Source organism: Heptranchias perlo, unplaced genomic scaffold (genome assembly GCF_035084215.1).
Source record: "Heptranchias perlo isolate sHepPer1 unplaced genomic scaffold, sHepPer1.hap1 HAP1_SCAFFOLD_411, whole genome shotgun sequence".
In the NCBI taxonomy this organism is placed as follows: domain Eukaryota; kingdom Metazoa; phylum Chordata; class Chondrichthyes; order Hexanchiformes; family Hexanchidae; genus Heptranchias; species Heptranchias perlo.
The window spans coordinates 41416-63632 of NW_027139423.1; the positions used below are offsets into that span (position 1 = coordinate 41416).

The window sequence follows — 22217 nt, forward strand, 5'->3', positions numbered from 1 at the left end:
TCACTCCCACTGATCCTGAGGACCACAGACTGTGTGACCCAGACCTGGACTCCCGAGGGTGGGCCCCACTCCCACTGATCCTGAGGACCACAGACTGTGTGACCCAGACCTGGACTCCCAAGGGTGGGCCCCACTCCCACTGATCCTGAGGACCACAGACTGTGTGACCCAGACCTGGTCTCCCGAGGGTGGGCCCCACTCCCACTGATCCTGAGGACCACAGACTGTGTGACCCAGACCTGGACTCCCAAGGGTGGGCCCCACTCCCACTGATCCTGAGGACCACAGACAGTGTGACCCAGACCTGGACTCCCGAGGGTGGGCCCCACTCCCACTGATCCTGAGGACCACAGACTGTGTGACCCAGACCTGGACTCCCGAGGGTGGGCCCCACTCCCACTGATCCTGAGGACCACAGACTGTGAGACCCAGACCTGGACTCCCGAGAGTGGGCCCCACTCCCACTGATCCTGAGGACCACAGACTGTGTGACCCAGACCTGGACTCCCGAGGGCGGGCCCCACTCCCACTGATCCTGAGGACCACAGACTGTGTGACCCAGACCTGGTCTCCCGAGGGAGGGCCCCACTCCCACTGATCCTGAGGACCACAGACTGTGTGACCCAGACCTGGTCTCCCGAGGGTGGGCCCCACTCCCACTGATCCTGAGGACCACAGACTGTGTGACCCAGACCTGGTCTCCCGAGGGTGGGCCCCACTCCCACTGATCCTGAGGACCACAGACTGTGTGACCCAGACCTGGTCTCCCGAGGGTGGGCCCCACTCCCACTGATCCTGAGGACAACAGACTGTGTGACCCAGTCCTGGACTCCCGAGGGTGGGCCCCACTCCCACTGATCCTGAGGACCACAGACTGTGTGACCCAGACCTGGTCTCCCGAGGGTGGGCCCCACTCCCACTGATCCTGAGGACCACAGACTGTGTGACCCAGACCTGGACTCCCGAGGGTGGGCCCCAATCCCACTGATCCTGAGGACCACAGACTGTGTGACCCAGACCTGGACTCCCGAGGGTGGGCCCCACTCCCACTGATCCTGAGGACCACAGACTGTGTGACCCAGACGTGGACACCCGAGGGTGGGCCCCACTCTCACTGATGCTGAGGACCACAGACTGTGTGACCCAGACCTGGACTCCCGAGGGTGGGCCTCACTCCCACTGATCCTGAGGACCACAGACTGTGTGACCCAGACCTGGACTCCCGAGGGTGGGCCCCACTCCCACTGATCCTGAGGACCACAGACTGTGTGACCCAGACCTGGACTCCCAAGGGTGGGCCCCACTCCCACTGATCCTGAGGACCACAGACTGTGTGACCCAGACCTGGTCTCCCGAGGGTGGGCCCCACTCCCACTGATCCTGAGGACCACAGACTGTGTGACCCAGACCTGGACTCCCAAGGGTGGGCCCCACTCCCACTGATCCTGAGGACCACAGACAGTGTGACCCAGACCTGGACTCCCGAGGGTGGGCCCCACTCCCACTGATCCTGAGGACCACAGACTGTGTGACCCAGACCTGGACTCCCGAGGGTGGGCCCCACTCCCACTGATCCTGAGGACCACAGACTGTGAGACCCAGACCTGGACTCCCGAGAGTGGGCCCCACTCCCACTGATCCTGAGGACCACAGACTGTGTGACCCAGACCTGGACTCCCGAGGGCGGGCCCCACTCCCACTGATCCTGAGGACCACAGACTGTGTGACCCAGACCTGGTCTCCCGAGGGTGGGCCCCACTCCCACTGATCCTGAGGACCACAGACTGTGTGACCCAGACCTGGTCTCCCGAGGGTGGGCCCCACTCCCACTGATCCTGAGGACCACAGACTGTGTGACCCAGACCTGGTCTCCCGAGGGTGGTCCCCACTCCCACTGATCCTGAGGACCACAGACTGTGTGACCCAGACCTGGTCTCCCGAGGGTGGGCCCCACTCCCACTGATCCTGAGGACCACAGACTGTGTGACCCAGTCCTGGACTCCCGAGGGTGGGCCCCACTCCCACTGATCCTGAGGACCACAGACTGTGTGACCCAGACCTGGTCTCCCGAGGGTGGGCCCCACTCCCACTGATCCTGAGGACCACAGACTGTGTGACCCAGACCTGGACTCCCGAGGGTGGGCCTCACTCCCACTGATCCTGAGGACCACAGACTGTGTGACCCAGACCTGGACTCCCGAGGGTGGGCCCCACTCCCACTGTTCCTCAGGACCACAGACTGTGTGACCCAGACCTGGTCTCCCGAGGGTGGGCCCCACTCCCACTGATCCTGAGGACCACAGACTGTGTGACCCAGACCTGGACTCCCGAGGGTGGGCCCCACTCCCACTGATCCTGAGGACCACAGACTGTGTGACCCAGACCTGGACTCCCGAGGGTGGGCCCCACTCCCACTGATCCTGAGGACCACAGACTGTGTGACCCAGACATGGACTCCCGAGGGTGGGCCTCACTCCCACTGATCCTGAGGACCAAAGACTGTGTGACACAGACCTGGTCTCCCGAGGGTGGGCCCCACTCCCACTGATCCTGAGGACCACAGATTGTGTGACCCAGACCTGGACTCCCGAGGGTGGGCCCCACTCCCACTGATCCTGAGGACCACAGACTGTGTGACCCAGACCTGGACTCCCGAGGGTGGGCCCCACTCCCACTGATCCTGAGCACCACAGACTGGGTGACCCAGACCTGGACTCCCGAGGGTGGGCCCCACTCCCACTGATCCTGAGCACCACAGACTGTGTGACCCAGACCTGGACTCCCGAGGGTGGGCCCCACTCCCACTGATCCTGAGCACCACAGACTGGGTGACCCAGACCTGGACTCCCGAGGATGGGCCCCACTCCCACTGATCCTGAGGACCACAGACTGGGTGATCCAGACCTGGTCTCCCGAGGGTGGGCCCCACTCCCACTGATCCTGAGGACCACAGACTGTGTGACCCAGACCTGGACTCCCGAGGGTGGGCCCCACTCCCACTGATCCTGAGGACCACAGACTGTGTGACCCAGACCTGGACTCCCGAGGGTGGGCCCCACTCCCACTGATCCTGAGGACCAAAGACTGTGTGACCCAGACCTGGTCTCCCGAGGGTGGGCCCCACTCCCACTGATCCTGAGGACCACAGACTGTGTGACCCAGACCTGGTCTCCCGAGGGTGGGCCCCACTCCCACTGATCCTGAGGACCACAGACTGTGTGACCCAGACCTGGACTCCCGAGGGTGGGCCCCAATCCCACTGATCCTGAGGACCACAGACTGTGTGACCCAGACCTGGACTCCCGAGGGTGGGCCCCACTCCCACTGATCCTGAGGACCACAGACTGTGTGACCCAGACGTGGACACCCGAGGGTGGGCCCCACTCTCACTGATGCTGAGGACCACAGACTGTGTGACCCAGACCTGGACTCCCGAGGGTGGGCCTCACTCCCACTGATCCTGAGGACCACAGACTGTGTGACCCAGACCTGGACTCCCGAGGGTGGGCCCCACTCCCACTGATCCTGAGGACCACAGACTGTGTGACCCAGACCTGGACTCCCAAGGGTGGGCCCCACTCCCACTGATCCTGAGGACCACAGACTGTGTGACCCAGACCTGGTCTCCCGAGGGTGGGCCCCACTCCCACTGATCCTGAGGACCACAGACTGTGTGACCCAGACCTGGACTCCCGAGGGTGGGCCCCACTCCCACTGATCCTGAGGACCACAGACTGTGAGACCCAGACCTGGACTCCCGAGAGTGGGCCCCACTCCCACTGATCCTGAGGACCACAGACTGTGTGACCCAGACCTGGACTCCCGAGGGCGGGCCCCACTCCCACTGATCCTGAGGACCACAGACTGTGTGACCCAGACCTGGTCTCCCGAGGGTGGGCCCCACTCCCACTGATCCTGAGGACCACAGACTGTGTGACCCAGACCTGGTCTCCCGAGGGTGGGCCCCACTCCCACTGATCCTGAGGACCACAGACTGTGTGACCCAGACCTGGTCTCCCGAGGGTGGGCCCCACTCCCACTGATCCTGAGGACCACAGACTGTGTGACCCAGACCTGGTCTCCCGAGGGTGGGCCCCACTCCCACTGATCCTGAGGACAACAGACTGTGTGACCCAGTCCTGGACTCCCGAGGGTGGGCCCCACTCCCACTGATCCTGAGGACCACAGACTGTGTGACCCAGACCTGGTCACCCGAGGGTGGGCCCCACTCCCACTGATCCTGAGGACCACAGACTGTGTGACCCAGACCTGGACTCCCGAGGGTGGGCCCCAATCCCACTGATCCTGAGGACCACAGACTGTGTGACCCAGACCTGCTCTCCCGAGGGTGGGCCCCACTCCCACTGATCCTGAGGACCACAGACTGTGTGACCCAGACCGGGTCTCCCGAGGGTGGGCCCCACTCCCACTGATCCTGAGGACCACAGACTGTGTGACCCAGACCTGGTCTCCCGAGGGTGGGCCTCACTCCCACTGATCCTGAGGACCACAGACTGTGTGACCCAGACCTGGACTCGCGAGGGTGGGCCCCACTCCCACTGATCCTGAGGACCACACACTGTGTGACCCAGACCTGGACTCCCGAGGGTGGGCCCCACTCCCACTGATCCTGAGGACCACAGACTGTGTGACCCAGACCTGGACTCCCGAGGGTGGGCCCCACTCCCACTGATCCTGAGGACCACAGACTGTGTGACCCAGACCTGGACTCCCGAGGGTGGGCCCCACTCTCACTGATCCTGAGGACCACACACTGTGTGACCCAGACCTGGACTCCCGAGGGTGGGCCCCACTCCCACTGATCCTGAGGACCACAGACTGTGTGACCCAGACCTGGTCTCCCGAGGGTGGGCCCCACTCCCACTGATCCTGAGGACCACAGACTGGGTGACCCAGACCTGGACTCCCGAGGGTGGGCCCCACTCCCACTGATCCTGAGGACCACAGACTGTGTGACCCAGACCTGGACTCCCGAGGGTGGGCCCCACTCCCACTGATCCTGAGGACCAAAGAGTGTGTGACCCAGACCTGGACTCCCGAGGGTGGGCCCCACTCCCACTGATCCTGAGGACCACAGACTGTGTGACCCAGACCTGGACTCCCGAGGGTGGGCCCCACTCCCACTGATCCTGAGGACCACACACTGTGTGACCCAGACCTGGACTCCCGAGGGTGGGCCCCACTCCCACTGATCCTGAGGACCACAGACTGTGTGACCCAGACCTGGTCTCCCGAGGGTGGGCCCCACTCCCACTGATCCTGAGGACCACAGACTGGGTGACCCAGACCTGGACTCCCGAGGGTGGGCCCCACTCCCACTGATCCTGAGGACCACAGACTGTGTGACCCACACCTGGTCTCCCGAGGGTGGGCCCCACTCCCACTGATCCTGAGGACCACAGACTGTGTGATCCAGACCTGGTCTCCCGAGGGTGGGCCCCACTCCCACTGATCCTCAGGACCACAGACTGTGTGACCCAGACCTGGACTCCCGAGGGTGGGCCCCACTCCCACTGATCCTGAGGACCACAGACTGGGTGACCCAGACCTGGACTCCCGAGGGTGGGCCCCACTCCCACTGATCCTGAGGACCACAGACTGTGTGACCCAGACCTGGACTCCCGAGGGTGGGCCCCACTCCCACTGATCCTGAGGACCACAGACTGTGTGACCCAGACCTGGACTCCCGAGGGTGGGCCCCACTCCCACTGATCCTGAGGACCACAGACTGTGTGACCCAGACCTGGACTCCCGAGGGTGGGCCCCACTCCCACTGATCCTGAGGACCACAGACTGTGTGACCCAGACCTGGACTCCCGAGGGTGGGCCCCACTCCCACTGATCCTGAGGACCACAGACTGTGTGACCCAGACCTGGACTCCCGAGGGTGGGCCCCACTCCCACTGATCCTGAGGACCACAGACTGTGTGACCCAGACCTGGTCTCCCGAGGGTGGGCCCCACTCCCACTGATCCTGAGGACCAAAGAGTGTGTGACCCAGACCTGGACTCCCGAGGGTGGGCCCCACTCCCACTGATCCTGAGGACCAAAGAGTGTGTGACCCAGACCTGGACTCCCGAGGGTGGGCCCCACTCCCACTGATCCTGAGGACCACAGACTGGGTGACCCAGACCTGGACTCCCGAGGGTGGGCCCCAATCCCACTGATCCTGAGGACCACAGACTGTGTGACCCAGACCTGGACTCCCGAGGGTGGGCCCCACTCCCACTGATCCTGAGGACCACAGACTGTGTGACCCAGACCTGGACTCCCAAGGGTGGGCCCCACTCCCACTGATCCTGAGGACCACAGACTGTGTGACCCAGACCTGGACTCCCGAGGGTGGGCCCCACTCCCACTGATCCTGAGGACCACAGACTGTGTGACCCAGACCTGGACTCCCGAGGGTGGGCCCCACTCCCACTGATCCTCAGGACCACAGACTGTGTGACCCAGACCTGGACTCCCGAGGGTGGGCCCCACTCCCACTGATCCTGAGGACCACAGACTGTGTGACCCAGACCTGGACTCCCGAGGGTGGGCCCCACTCCCACTGATCCTGAGGACCAAAGAGTGTGTGACCCAGACCTGGACTCCCGAGGGTGGGCCCCACTCCCACTGATCCTGAGGACCACAGACTGTGTGACCCAGACCTGGTCTCCCGAGGGTGGGCCCCACTCCCACTGATCCTGAGGACCACAGACTGGGTGACCCAGACCTGGACTCCCGAGGGTGGGCCCCACTCCCACTGATCCTGAGGACCACAGACTGTGTGACCCACACCTGGTCTCCCGAGGGTGGGCCCCACTCCCACTGATCCTGAGGACCACAGACTGTGTGATCCAGACCTGGTCTCCCGAGGGTGGGCCCCACTCCCACTGATCCTCAGGACCACAGACTGTGTGACCCAGACCTGGACTCCCGAGGGTGGGCCCCACTCCCACTGATCCTGAGGACCACAGACTGGGTGACCCAGACCTGGACTCCCGAGGGTGGGCCCCACTCCCACTGATCCTGAGGACCACAGACTGTGTGACCCAGACCTGGACTCCCGAGGGTGGGCCCCACTCCCACTGATCCTGAGGACCACAGACTGTGTGACCCAGACCTGGACTCCCGAGGGTGGGCCCCACTCCCACTGATCCTGAGGACCACAGACTGTGTGACCCAGACCTGGACTCCCAAGGGTGGGCCCCACTCCCACTGATCCTGAGGACCACAGACTGTGTGACCCAGACCTGGACTCCCGAGGGTGGGCCCCACTCCCACTGATCCTGAGGACCACAGACTGTGTGACCCAGACCTGGACTCCCGAGGGTGGGCCCCACTCCCACTGATCCTGAGGACCACAGACTGTGTGACCCAGACCTGGTCTCCCGAGGGTGGGCCCCACTCCCACTGATCCTGAGGACCAAAGAGTGTGTGACCCAGACCTGGACTCCCGAGGGTGGGCCCCACTCCCACTGATCCTGAGGACCAAAGAGTGTGTGACCCAGACCTGGACTCCCGAGGGTGGGCCCCACTCCCACTGATCCTGAGGACCACAGACTGTGTGACCCAGACCTGGACTCCCGAGGGTGGGCCCCACTCCCACTGATCCTGAGGACCACAGACTGTGTGACCCAGACCTGGACTCCCAAGGGTGGGCCCCACTCCCACTGATCCTGAGGACCTCAGACTGTGTGACCCAGACCTGGACTCCCGAGGGTGGGCCCCACTCCCACTGATCCTGAGGACCACAGACTGTGTGACCCAGACCTGGACTCCCGAGGGTGGGCCCCACTCCCACTGATCCTGAGGACCACAGACTGTGTGACCCAGACCTGGTCTCCCGAGGGTGGGCCCCAATCCCACTGATCCTGAGGACCACAGACTGTGTGACACAGACCTGGACTCCCGAGGGTGGGCCCCTCTCCCACTGATCCTGAGGACCACAGACTGTGTGACCCAGACCTGGACTCCCGAGGGTGGGCCCCACTCTCACTGATCCTGAGGACCACAGACTGTGTGACACAGACCTGGTCTCCCGAGGGTGGGCCTCACTCCCATTGATCCTGAGGACCACAGACTGTGTGACCCAGACCTGGTCTCCCGAGGGTGGGCCCCACTCCCACTGATCCTGAGGACCACAGACTGTGTGACACAGACCTGGACTCCCGAGGGTGGGCCCCTCTCCCACTGATCTTGAGGACCACAGACTGTGTGACCCAGACCTGGTCTCCCGAGGGTGGGCCCCTCTCCCACTGATCCTGAGGACCACAGACTGTGTGACCCAGACCTGGACTCCCGAGGGTGGGCCCCACTCCCACTGATCCTGAGGACCACAGAGTGTGTGACCCAGACCTGGACTCCCGAGGGTGGGCCCCACTCCCACTGATCCTGAGGACCACAGACTGTGTGACCCAGACCTGGACTCCCGAGGGTGGGCCCCACTCCCACTGATCCTGAGGACCACAGACTGTGTGACCCAGACCTGGACTCCCGAGGGTGGGCCCCACTCCCACTGATCCTGAGGACCACAGACTGTGTGACCCAGACCTGGACTCCCGAGGGTGGGCCCCACTCCCACTGATCCTGAGGACCACAGACTGTGTGACCCAGACCTGGACTCCCGAGGGTGGGCCCCACTCCCACTGATCCTGAGGACCACAGACTGTGTGACCCAGACCTGGACTCCCGAGGGTGGGCCCCACTCCCACTGATCCTGAGGACCACAGACTGTGTGACCCAGACCTGGACTCCCGAGGGTGGGCCCCACTCCCACTGATCCTGAGGACCACAGAGTGTGTGACCCAGACCTGGACTCCCGAGGGTGGGCCTCACTCCCACTGATCCTGAGGACCACAGACTGTGTGACCCAGACCTGGACTCCCGAGGGTGGGCCCCACTCCCACTGATCCTGAGGACCACAGAGTGTGTGACCCAGACCTGGACTCCCGAGGGTGGGCCCCACTCCCACTGATCCTGAGGACCACAGACTGGGTGACCCAGACCGGGGACTCCCGAGGGTGGGCCCCACTCCCACTGATCCTGAGGACCACAGACTGTGTGACCCAGACCTGGTCTCCCGAGGGTGGGCCTCACTCCCACTGATCCTGAGGACCACAGACTGTGTGACCCAGACCTGGACTCCCGAGGGTGGGCCCCAATCCCACTGATCCTGAGGACCACAGACTGTGTGACCCAGACCTGGTCTCCCGAGGGTGGGCCCCACTCCCACTGATCCTGAGGACCACAGACTGTGTGACCCAGACCTGGTCTCCCGAGGGTGGGCCCCACTCCCACTGATCCTGAGGACCACAGAGTGTGTGACCCAGACCTGGACTCCCGAGGGTGGGCCCCACTCCCACTGATCCTGAGGACCACAGACTGTGTGACACAGACCTGGACTCCCGAGGGTGGGCCCCACTCCCACTGATCCTGAGGACCACAGACTGTGTGACCCTGACCTGGACTCCCGAGGGTGGGTCCCACTCCCACTGATCCTGAGGACCACAGACTGTGAGACCCAGACCTGGTCTCCCGAGGGTGGGCCCCACTCCCACTGATCCTGAGGACCACAGACTGTGTGACCCAGACCTGGTCTCCCGAGGGTGGGCCCCACTCCCACTGATCCTGAGGACCACAGACTGTGTGACCCAGACCTGGTCTCCCGAGGGTGGGCCCCACTCCCACTGATCCTGAGGACCACAGACTGTGTGACCCAGACCTGGACTCCCGAGGGTGGGCCCCACTCCCACTGATCCTGAGGACCACAGAGTGTGTGACCCAGACCTGGTCTCCCGAGGGTGGGCCCCACTCCCACTGATCCTGAGGACCACAGACTGGGTGACCCAGACCTGGACTCCCGAGGGTGGGCCCCACTCCCACTGATCCTGAGGACCACAGACTGTGTGACCCAGACCTGGACTCCCGAGGGTGGGCCCCACTCCCACTGATCCTGAGGACCACAGACTGGGTGACCCAGACCTGGACTCCCGAGGGTGGGCCCCACTCCCACTGATCCTGAGGACCACAGACTGTGTGACCCAGACCTGGACTCCCGAGGGTGGGCCCCACTCCCACTGATCCTGAGGACCACAGACTGTGTGACCCAGACCTGGACTCGCGAGGGTGGGCCCCACTCCCACTGATCCTGAGGACTACAGACTGTGTGACCCAGACCTGGACTCCCGAGGGTGGGCCCCACTCCCACTGATCCTGAGGACCACAGACTGTGTGACCCAGACCTGGACTCCCGAGGGTGGGCCCCACTCCCACTGATCCTGAGGACCACAGACTGTGTGACACAGACCTGGACTCCCGAGGGTGGGCCCCACTCCCACTGATCCTGAGGACCACAGACTGTGTGACCCAGACCTGGTCTCCCGAGGGTGGGCCCCACTCCCACTGATCCTGAGGACCACAGACTGTGTGACCCAGACCTGGTCTCCCGAGGGTGGGCCCCACTCCCACTGATCCTGAGGACCACAGACTGTGTGACCCAGACCTGGTCTCCCGAGGGTGGGCCCCACTCCCACTGATCCTGAGGACCACACACTGTGTGACCCAGACCTGGTCTCCCGAGGGTGGGCCCCACTCCCACTGATCCTGAGGACCACAGACTGTGTGACCCAGACCTGGACTCCCGAGGGTGGGCCCCACTCCCACTGATCCTGAGGACTACAGACTGTGTGACCCAGACCTGGACTCCCGAGGGTGGGCCCCACTCCCACTGATCCTGAGGACCACAGACTGTGTGACACAGACCTGGACTCCCGAGGGTGGGCCCCACTCCCACTGATCCTGAGGACCACAGACTGTGTGACCCAGACCTGGACTCCCGAGGGTGGGCCCCACTCCCACTGATCCTGAGGACCACAGACTGTGTGACCCAGACCTGGTCTCCCGAGGGTGGGCCCCACTCCCACTGATCCTGAGGACCACAGACTGTGTGACCCAGACCTGGACTCCCGAGGGTGGGCCCCACTCCCACTGATCCTGAGGACCACAGACTGTGTGACCCAGACCTGGTCTCCCGAGGGTGGGCCCCACTCCCACTGATCCTGAGGACCACAGACTGTGTGACCCAGACCTGGACTCCCGAGGGTGGGCCCCACTCCCACTGATCCTGAGGACCACAGACTGTGTGACCCAGACCTGGACTCCCGAGGGTGGGCCCCACTCCCACTGATCCTGAGGACCACAGACTGTGTGACCCAGACCTGGTCTCCCGAGGGTGGGCCCCACTCCCACTGATCCTGAGGACCACAGACTGTGTGACCCAGACCTGGACTCCCGAGGGTGGGCCCCACTCCCACTGATCCTGAGGACCACAGACTGGGTGACCCAGACCTGGTCTCCCGAGGGTGGGCCCCACTCCCACTGATCCTGAGGACCACAGACTGTGTGACCCACACCTGGACTCCCGAGGGTGGGCCCCACTCCCACTGATCCTGAGGACCACAGACTGTGTGACCCAGACCTGGACTCCCGAGGGTGGGCCCCACTCCCACTGATCCTGAGGACCACAGACTGTGTGACCCAGACCTGGTCTCCCGAGGGTGGGCCCCACTACCACTGATCCTGAGGACCACAGACTGTGTGACCCTGACCTGGACTCCCGAGGGTGGGCCCCACTCCCACTGATCCTGAGGACCACAGACTGTGTGACCCAGACCTGGTCTCCCGAGGGTGGGCCCCACTCCCACTGATCCTGAGGACCACAGACTGTGTGACCCAGACCTGGACTCCCGAGGGTGGGCCCCACTCCCACTGATCCTGAGGACCACAGACTGTGTGACCCAGACCTGGTCTCCCGAGGGTGGGCCCCACTCGCACTGATCCTGAGGACCACAGACTGTGTGACCCAGACCTGGACTCCCGAGGGTGGGCCTCACTCCCACTGATCCTGAGGACCACAGACTGTGTGACACAGACCTGGTCTCCCGAGGCTGGGCCCCACTCCCACTGATCCTGAGGACCACAGACTGTGTGACCCAGACCTGGTCTCCCGAGGGTGGGCCCCACTCCCACTGATCCTGAGGACCACAGACTGTGTGACCCTGACCTGGACTCCCGAGGGTGGGCCCCACTCCCACTGATCCTGAGGACCACAGACTGTGTGACCCAGACCTGGACTCCCGAGGGTGGGCCCCACTCCCACTGATCCTGAGGACCACAGACTGGGTGACCCAGACCTGATCTCCCGAGGGTGGGCCCCACTCCCACTGATCCTGAGGACCACAGACTGTGTGACCCAGACCTGGACTCCCGAGGGTGGGCCCCACTCCCACTGATCCTGAGGACCACAGACTGTGTGACCCAGACCTGGACTCCCGAGGGTGGGCCCCACTCCCACTGATCCTGAGGACCACAGACTGTGTGACACAGACCTGGACTCCCGAGGGTGGGCCCCACTCCCACTGATCCTGAGGACCACAGACTGTGTGACCCAGACCTGGTCTCCCGAGGGTGGGCCTCACTCCCACTGATCCTGAGGACCACAGACTGTGTGACCCAGACCTGGACTCCCGAGGGTGGGCCCCACTCCCACTGATCCTGAGGACCACAGACTGTGTGACCCAGACCTGGTCTCCCGAGGGTGGGCCCCACTCCCAATGATCCTGAGGACCACAGACTGTGTGACCCAGACCTGGTCTCCCGAGGGCGGGCCCCACTCCCACTGATCCTGAGGACCACAGAGTGTGTGACCCAGACCTGGTCTCCCGAGGGTGGGCCCCACTCCCAATGATCCTGAGGACCACAGACTGTGTGACCCAGACCTGGACTCCCGAGGGTGGGCCCCACTCCCACTGATCCTGAGCACCACAGACTGGGTGACACAGACCTGGTCTCCCGAGGGTGGGCCCCAATCCCACTGATCCTGAGGACCACAGACTGGGTGATCCAGACCTGGACTCCCGAGGGTGGGCCCCACTCCCACTGATCCTGAGGACCACAGACTGTGTGACCCAGACCTGGTCTCCCGAGGGTGGGCCCCACTCCCACTGATCCTGAGGACCACAGACTGTGTGACCCAGACCAGGTCTCCCGAGGGTGGGCCCCACTCCTACTGATCCTGAGGACCACAGACTGTGTGACCCAGACCTGGACTCCCGAGGGTGGGCCCCACTCCCAATGATCCTGAGGACCACAGACTGTGTGACCCAGACCTGGACTCCCGAGGGTGGGCCCCACTCCCACTGATCCTGAGGACCACAGACTGTGTGACACAGACCTGGACTCCCGAGGGTGGGCCCCACTCCTACTGATCCTGAGGACCACAGACTGTGTGACCCAGACCTGGTCTCCCGAGGGTGGGCCTCACTCCCACTGATCCTGAGGACCACAGACTGTGTGACACAGACCTGGACTCCCGAGGGTGGGCCCCACTCCCACTGATCCTGAGGACCACAGACTGTGTGACCCAGACCTGGTCTCCGGAGAGTGGGCCCCACTCCCACTGATCCTGAGCACCACAGACTGGGTGACCCAGACCTGGACTCCCGAGGGTGGGCCCCACTCCCACTGATCCTGAGGACCACAGACTGGGTGACCCAGACCTGGACTCCCGAGGGATGGCCCCACTCCCACTGATCCTGAGGACCACAGACTGTGTGACCCAGACCTGGTCTCCCGAGGGTGGGCCCCACTCCCACTGATCCTGAGGACCACAGACTGGGTGACCCAGACCTGGACGCCCGAGGGTGGGCCTCACTCCCACTGATCCTGAGGACCACAGACTGTGTGATCCAGACCTGGTCTCCCGAGGGTGGGCCCCACTCCCACTGATCCTGAGGACCACAGACTGTGTGACCCAGACCTGGTCTCCCGAGGGTGGGCCCCACTCCCACTGATCCTGAGGACCACAGACTGTGTGACCCAGACCTGGACTCCCGAGGGTGGGCCCCACTCCCACTGATCCTGAGGACCACAGACTGTGTGACCCAGACCTGGTCTCCCGAGGGTGGGCCCCTCTCCCACTGATCCTGAGGACCACAGACTGGGTGACCCAGACCTGGACTCCCGAGGGTGGGCCCCACTCCCACTGATCCTGAGGACCACAGACTGGGTGACCCAGACCTGGACTCCCGAGGGAGGGCCCCACTCCCACTGATCCTGAGGACCACAGACTGTGTGACCCAGACCTGGTCTCCCGAGGGTGGGCCCCACTCCCACTGATCCTGAGGACCACAGACTGTGTGACCCAGACCTGGACTCCCGAGGGTGGGCCCCACTCCCACTGATCCTGAGGACCACAGACTGTGTGACCCAGACCTGGACTCCCGAGGGTGGGCCCCACTCCCACTGATCCTGAGGACCACAGACTGTGTGACCCAGACCTGGAATCCAGAGGTTGGGCCCCACTCCCATTGATCCTGAGGACCACAGACTGTGTGACCCAGACCTGGTCTCCCGAGGGTGGGCCCCACTCCCACTGATCCTGAGGACCACAGACTGGATGACCCAGACCTGGACTCCCGAGGGTGGGCCCCACTCCCACTGATCCTGAGGACCACAGAGTGTGTGACCCAGACCTGGACTCCCGATGGTGGGCCCCACTCCCACTGATCCTGAGGACCACAGACTGTGTGACCCACACCTGGTCTCCCGAGGGTGGGCCGCACTCCCACTGATCCTGAGGACCACAGAATGTGTGACCCAGACCTGGTCTCCCGAGGGTGGGCCCCACTCCCACTGATCCTAAGGACCACAGACTGTGTGATCCAGACCTGGTCTCCCGAGGGTGGGCCCCACTCCCACTGATCCTGAGGACCACAGACTGTGTGACCCAGACCTGGACTCGCGAGGGTGGGCCCCACTCCCACTGATCCTCAGGACCACAGACTGGGTGACCCAGACCTGGACTCCCGAGGGTGGGCCCCACTCCCACTGATCCTGAGGACCACAGACTGTGTGACCCAGAACTGGACTCCCGAGGGTGGGCCCCACTCCCACTGATCCTGAGGACCACAGAGTGTGTGACCCAGACCTGGTCTCCCGAGGGTGGGCCCCACTCCCACTGATCCTGAGGACCACAGACTGTGTGACCCAGACCTGGACTCCCGAGGGTGGGCCCCACTCCCACTGATCCTGAGGACCACAGAGTGTGTGACCCAGACCTGGACTCCCGATGGTGGGCCCCACTCCCACTGATCCTGAGGACCACAGACTGTGTGACCCAGACCTGGACTCGCGAGGGTGGGCCCCACTCCCACTGATCCTCAGGACCACAGACTGGGTGACCCAGACCTGGACTCCCGAGGGTGGGCCCCACTCCCACTGATCCTGAGGACCACAGACTGTGTGACCCAGAACTGGACTCCCGAGGGTGGGCCCCACTCCCACTGATCCTGAGGACCACAGACTGTGTGACCCAGACCTGCACTCCCGAGGGTGGGCCCCACTCCCACTGATCCTGAGGACCACAGACTGTGTGACCCAGACCTGGTCTCCCGAGGGTGGGCCCCACTCCCACTGATCCTGAGGACCACAGACTGTGTGACCCAGACCTGGACTCCCGAGGGTGGGCCCCACTCCCACTGATCCTGAGGACCACAGACTGTGTGACCCAGACCTGGTCTCCCGAGGGTGGGCCTCACTCCCACTGATCCTGAGGACCACAGACTGTGTGACCCAGACCTGGACTCCCGAGGGTGGGCCTCACTCCCACTGATCCTGAGGACCACAGACTGTGTGACCCAGACCTGGACTCCCGAGGGTGGGCCCCACTCCCACTGATCCTGAGGACCACAGACTGTGTGACCCAGACCTGGACTCCCGAGGGTGGGCCCCACTCCCACTGATCCTGAGGACCACAGACTGTGAGACCCAGACCTGGTCTCCCGAGCGTGTGCCCCACTCCCACTGATCCTGAGGACCACAGACTGTGTGACCCAGACCTGGTCTCCCGAGGGTGGGCCCCACTCCCACTGATCCTGAGGACCACAGACTGTGTGACACAGACCTGGACTCCCGAGGGTGGGCCCCACTCCCACTGATCCTGAGGACCACAGACTGTGTGACCCAGACCTGGACTCCCGAGGGTGGGCCCCACTCCCACTGATCCTGAGGACCACAGACTGGGTGACCCAGACCTGGACTCCCGAGGGTGGGCCCCACTCCTACTGATCCTGAGGACCACAGACTGTGTGACACAGACCTGGACTCCCGAGGGTGGGCCCCATTCCCACTGATCCTGAGGACCACAGACTGTGTGACCCAGACCTGGTCTCCCGAGGGTGGGCCCCACTCCCACTGATCCTGAGGACCACAGACTGTGTGACCCAGACCTGGTCTCCCGAGGGTGGGCCCCACTCCCACTGATCCTGAGGACCACACACTGTGTGACCCAGACCTGGTCTCCCGAGGGTGGGCCCCACTCCCACTGATCCTGAGGACCACAGACTGTGTGACCCAGACCTGGACTCCCGAGGGTGGGCCCCACTCCCACTGATCCTGAGGACCACAGACTGTGTGACCCAGACCTGGACTCCCGAGGGTGGGCCCCACTCCCACTGATCCTGAGGACCACAGACTGTGTGACCCAGACCTGGACTCCCGAGGGTGGGCCCCACTCCCACTGATCGTGAGGACCACAGACTGTGTGACCCAGACCTGGTCTCCCGAGAGTGGGCCCCACTCCCACTGATCCTGAGGACCACAGACTGTGTGACCCAGACCTGGACTCCCGAGGGTGGGCCCCACTCCCACTGATCCTGAGGACCACAGACTGTGTGACCCAGACCTGGACTCCCGAGGGTGGGCCCCACTCCCACTGATCCTGAGGACCACAGACTGGGTGACCCAGATCTGGTCTCCCGAGGGTGGGCCCCACTCCCACTGATCCTGAGGACCACAGACTGTGTGACCCAGACCTGGACTCCCGAGGGTGGGCCCCTCTCCCACTGATCCTGAGGACCACAGAGTGTGTGACCCAGACCTGGACTCCCGAGGGTGGGCCCCACTCCCACTGATCCTGAGGACCAAAGAGTGTGTGACCCAGACCTGGACTCCCGAGGGTGGGCCCCACTCCCACTGATCCTGAGGACCACAGACTGTGTGACCCAGACCTGGTCTCCCGAGGGTGTGCCCCACTCCCACTTATCCTGAGGACCACAGAGTGTGTGACCCAGACCTGGACTCCCGAGGGTGGGCCCCACTCCCACTGATCCTGAGGACCACAGACTGGGTGACCCAGACCTGATCTCCCGAGGGTGGGCCCCACTCCCACTGATCCTGAGGACCACAGACTGTGTGACCCAGACCTGGACTCCCGAGGGTGGGCCCCACTCCCACTGATCCTGAGGACCACAGACTGTGTGACCCAGACCTGGTCTCCCGAGGGTGGGCCCCACTCCCACTGATCCTGAGGACCACAGACTGTGTGACCCATACCTGGACTCCCGAGGGTGGGCCCCTCTCCCACTGATCCTGAGGACCACAGACTGTGTGACCCACACCTGGTCTCCCGAGGGTGGGCCCCACTCCCACTGATCCTGAGGACCACAGACTGTGTGACCCAGACCTGGTCTCCCGAGGGTGGGCCCCAATCCCACTGATCCGAAGGACCACAGACTGTGTGACCCAGACCTGGACTCCCGAGGGTGGGCCCCACTCCCACTGATCCTGAGGACCACAGACTGTGTGACCCAGACCTGGACTCCCGAGGGTGGGCCCCTCTCCCACTGATCTTGAGGACCACAGACTGTGTGACCCAGACCTGGACTCCCGAGGGTGGGCCCCACTCCCACTGATCCTGAGGACCACAGAGTGTGTGACCCAGACCTGGACTCCCGAGGGTGGGCCCCACTCCCACTGATCCTGAGGACCACAGACTGTGTGACCCAGACCTGGACTCCCGAGGGTGGGCCCCACTCCCACTGATCCTCAGGACCACAGACTGTGTGACCCAGACCTGGACTCCCGAGGGTGGGCCCCACTCCCACTGATCCTGAGGACCACAGACTGTGTGACCCAGACCTGGTCTCCCGAGGGTGGGCCCCACTCCCACTGATCCTGAGGACCACAGACTTTGTGACCCAGACCTGGACTCCCAAGGGTGCGCCCCACTCCCACTGATCCTGAAGACCACAGACTGTGTGACCCAGTCCTGGACTCCCGAGGGTGGGCCCCTCTCCCACTGATCCTGAGGACCACAGACTGTGTGACCCAGACCTGGACTCCCGAGGGTGGGCCCCACTCCCACTGATCCTGAGGACCACAGACTGTGTGACCCAGACCTGGTCTCCCGAGGGCGGGCCCCACTCCCACTGATCCTGAGGACCACAGACTGTGTGACACAGACCTGGACTCCCGAGGGTGGGCCCCACTCGCACTGATCCTGAGGACCACAGACTGTGTGACCCAGACCTGGTCTCCCGAGGTTGGGCCCCACTCCCACTGATCCTGAGGACCACAGACTGTGTGACACAGACCTGGTCTCCCGAGGGTGGGCCCCACTCCCACTGATCCTGAGGACCACAGACTGTGTGACCCAGACCTGGTCTCCCGAGGGTGGGCCCCACTCCCACTGATCCTGAGGACCACAGACTGTGTGACCCAGACCTGGACTCCCGAGGGTGGGCCCCACTCCCACTGATCCTGAGGACCACAGACTGGGTGACCCAGACCTGGTCTCCCGAGGGTGGGCCCCACTCCCACTGATCCTGAGGACCACAGACTGTGTGACCCAGACCTGGACTCCCGAGGGTGGGCCCCACTCCCACTGATCCTGAGGACCACAGACTGTGTGACCCAGACCTGGTCTCCCGAGGTTGGGCCCCACTCCCACTGATCCTGAGGACCACAGACTGTGTGACCCAGACCTGGTCTCCCGAGGGTGGGCCCCACTCCCACTGATCCTGAGGACCACAGACTGTGTGACCCAGACCTGGACTCCCAAGGGTGGGCCCCACTCCCACTGATCCTGAAGACCACAGACTGTGTGACCCAGTCCTGGACTCCCGAGGGTGGGCCCCTCTCCCACTGATCCTGAGGACCACAGACTGTGTGACCCAGACCTGGACTCCCGAGGGTGGGCCCCACTCCCACTGATCCTGAGGACCACAGACTGTGTGACCCAGACCTGGTCTCCCGAGGGCGGGCCCCACTCCCACTGATCCTGAGGACCACAGACTGTGTGACACAGACCTGGACTCCCGAGGGTGGGCCCCACTCGCACTGATCCTGAGGACCACAGACTGTGTGACCCAGACCTGGTCTCCCGAGGGTGGGCCCCACTCCCACTGATCCTGAGGACCACAGACTGTGTGACACAGACCTGGTCTCCCGAGGGTGGGCCCCACTCCCACTGATCCTGAGGACCACAGACTGTGTGACCCAGACCTGGTCTCCCGAGGGTGGGCCCCACTCCCACTGATCCTGAGGACCACAGACTGTGTGACCCAGACCTGGACTCCCGAGGGTGGGCCCCACTCCCACTGATCCTGAGGACCACAGACTGGGTGACCCAGACCTGGTCTCCCGAGGGTGGGCCCCACTCCCACTGATCCTGAGGACCACAGACTGTGTGACCCAGACCTGGACTCCCGAGGGTGGGCCCCACTCCCACTGATCCTGAGGACCACAGACTGTGTGACCCAGACCTGGTCTCCCGAGGTTGGGCCCCACTCCCACTGATCCTGAGGACCACAGACTGTGTGACCCAGACCTGGACTCCCGAGGGTGGGCCTCACTCCCACTGATCCTGAGGACCACAGACTGTGTGACCCAGACCTGGACTCCCGAGGGTGGGCCCCACTCCCACTGATCCTGAGGACCACAGACTGTGTGACCCAGACCTGGTCTCCCGAGGGTGGGCCCCACTCCCACTGATCCTGAGGACCACAGACTGTGTGACCCAGACCTGGACTCCCGAGGGTGGGCCCCACTCCCACTGATCCTGAGGACCACAGACTGTGTGACCCAGACCTGGACTCCCGAGGGTGGGCCCCACTCCCACTGCTCCTGAGGACCACAGACTGTGTGACCCAGACCTGGAATCCAGAGGTTGGGCCCCACTCCCATTGATCCTGAGGACCACAGACTGTGTGACCCAGACCTGGACTCCCGAGGGTGGGCCCCACTCCCACTGATCCTGAGGACCACAGACTGTGTGACCCAGACCTGGTCTCCCGAGGGTGGGCCCCACTCCCACTGATCCTGAGGACCACAGACTGTGTGACCCAGACCTGGTCTCCCGAGGGTGGGCCCCACTCCCACTGATCCTGAGGACCACAGACTGTGTGACCCAGACCTGGACTCCCGAGGGTGGGCCCCACTCCCACTGATCCTGAGGACCACAGTCTGTGTGACCCAGATCTGGACTCCCGAGGGTGGGCCCCACTCCCACTGATCCTGAGGACCACAGACTGTGTGACACAGACCTGGACTCCCGAGGGTGGGCCCCTCTCCCACTGATCCTGAGGACCACAGACTGTGTGACCCAGACCTGGACTCCCGAGGGTGGGCCTCACTCCCACTGATCCTGAGGACCACAGACTGTGTGACCCAGACCTGGACTCCCGAGGGTGGGCCCCACTCCCACTGATCCTGAGGACCACAGACTGTGTGACCCAGACCTGGACTCCCGAGGGTGTGCCCCACTCCTACTGATCCTGAGGACCACAGACTGTGTGACCCAGACCTGGACTCCCGAGGGTGGGCCCCACTCCCACTGATCCTTGCCCTGAGTGCCAGTGTGAATCTGCGGGAAGGACTGTGCTGGACTATCCTCGCCTCCTCTTTCCGCTCTCTGACTCCTCCTGCTCCTTCTGTTCCAGTAACCTCGCGGAGCTGCTGTTTGCGATGGAGGAGCTTCGAAGGCTGCTCCGGAAGTTTAAGGTGGTAATTCAGAAATACTTCGTCCTGTTTCTGGCCAGCTTTGATTCAGTCGTCCTCAATGAAACAATTCAGGTAAGAAGAAAGCTTGTGTCAGGTGGAAAGGAAGTTTGGGGCAGAGGTTGAGATCAAAGTCAAATGAGTGTCCACTTCAGCAGGAGGAGAAGATCGGAGGAGGGGGGCGGGTACTGGAGGCGGGGACTGGTGACTGCGGTGGGGACTGGGGGCGGCAGGCTGCGACAGGGGGCTGGTGCGGGGACTGCGGCCAGGAGGTGGGGACAGGTGTGGGGCGGGGACTGGGAGGAAGTTGGTCAGGGGCGGGGCAGGGACTGGGGCTGTGAGTTGGGGACTGGGGGTGGGATGTGGGGACAGGGGCTGGGCGGGGACTTGGTGGAGGTGGGGATAGGGCCGGGTTGGGGACTGGTGGTGGGGGGGACAGGGGCAGGGGCGGGGACAGGGGGTGGGGACCACAGTAAAATCTCCAGATCAGGAGATTTGATCAATAATCAGCATTGTTACTTCCGTCATTCTAGAATCTCTCAGTTTGTCCTGAGGAGGAGTCAGTGATCATGTCGTCCTTTGTGAACAGCTTGACCTCCCTGAATATCAAACAAGGTAAACTCCCGAACTCAGGGTGAATAGAAAACAATTCAGTCATGGGATTGTGAGAGCGGTTTCTATAAATCGGCACTCGTCATACACTGACCCCAATCGAACTCTTCAAACACTGACCCCAATCGAACTCTTCAAACACTGACCCCAATCCAACTAATCAAACACTGACCCCAATCCAACTCATCAAACACTGACCCCAATCCAACTCATCAAACACTGACCCCAATCCAACTCATCAAACACTGACCCCAATCCAACTCATCAAACACTGACCCCAATCCAACTCTTCAAACACTGACCCCAATCCAACTAATCAAACACTGACCCCAATCCAACTCATCAAACACTGACCCCAATCCAACTCTTCAAACACTGACCCCAATCCAACTCTTCAAACACTGACCCCAATCGAACTCTTCAAACACTGACCCCAATCCAACTCATCAAACACTGACCCCAATCCAACTCGTCAAACACTGACCCCAATCGAACTCTTCAAACACTGACCCCAATCGAACTCTTCAAACACTGACCCCAATTCAACTCATCAAACACTGACCCCAATCGAACTCTTCAAACACTGACCCCAATCGAACTCTTCAAACACTGACCCCAATCCAACTCATCAAACACTGACCCCAATCCAACTCATCAAACACTGACCCCAATCCAACTCATCAAACACTGACCCCAATCCAACTCATCAAACATTGACCCCAATCCAACTCATCAAACACTGACCCCAATCCAACTCGTCA

The 22217-nt window shown here is 63.3% G+C and overlaps 1 protein-coding gene across 1 annotated transcript in view; it reads left to right on the plus strand.

Moving 5' to 3' along the window:
* LOC137312257 (nck-associated protein 1-like) overlaps positions 1-22217 on the plus strand; it is a gene marked incomplete at both ends in the record, with an annotated part of 170860 nt that overhangs the window by 22194 nt on the left and 126449 nt on the right. Inside the window, 2 exons of the mRNA XM_067978875.1 lie at positions 20787-20919; positions 21378-21459. Of these exons, the coding sequence (XP_067834976.1) occupies positions 20787-20919; positions 21378-21459 (215 nt within the window). The remainder of the gene's footprint in view (positions 1-20786; positions 20920-21377; positions 21460-22217) is intronic.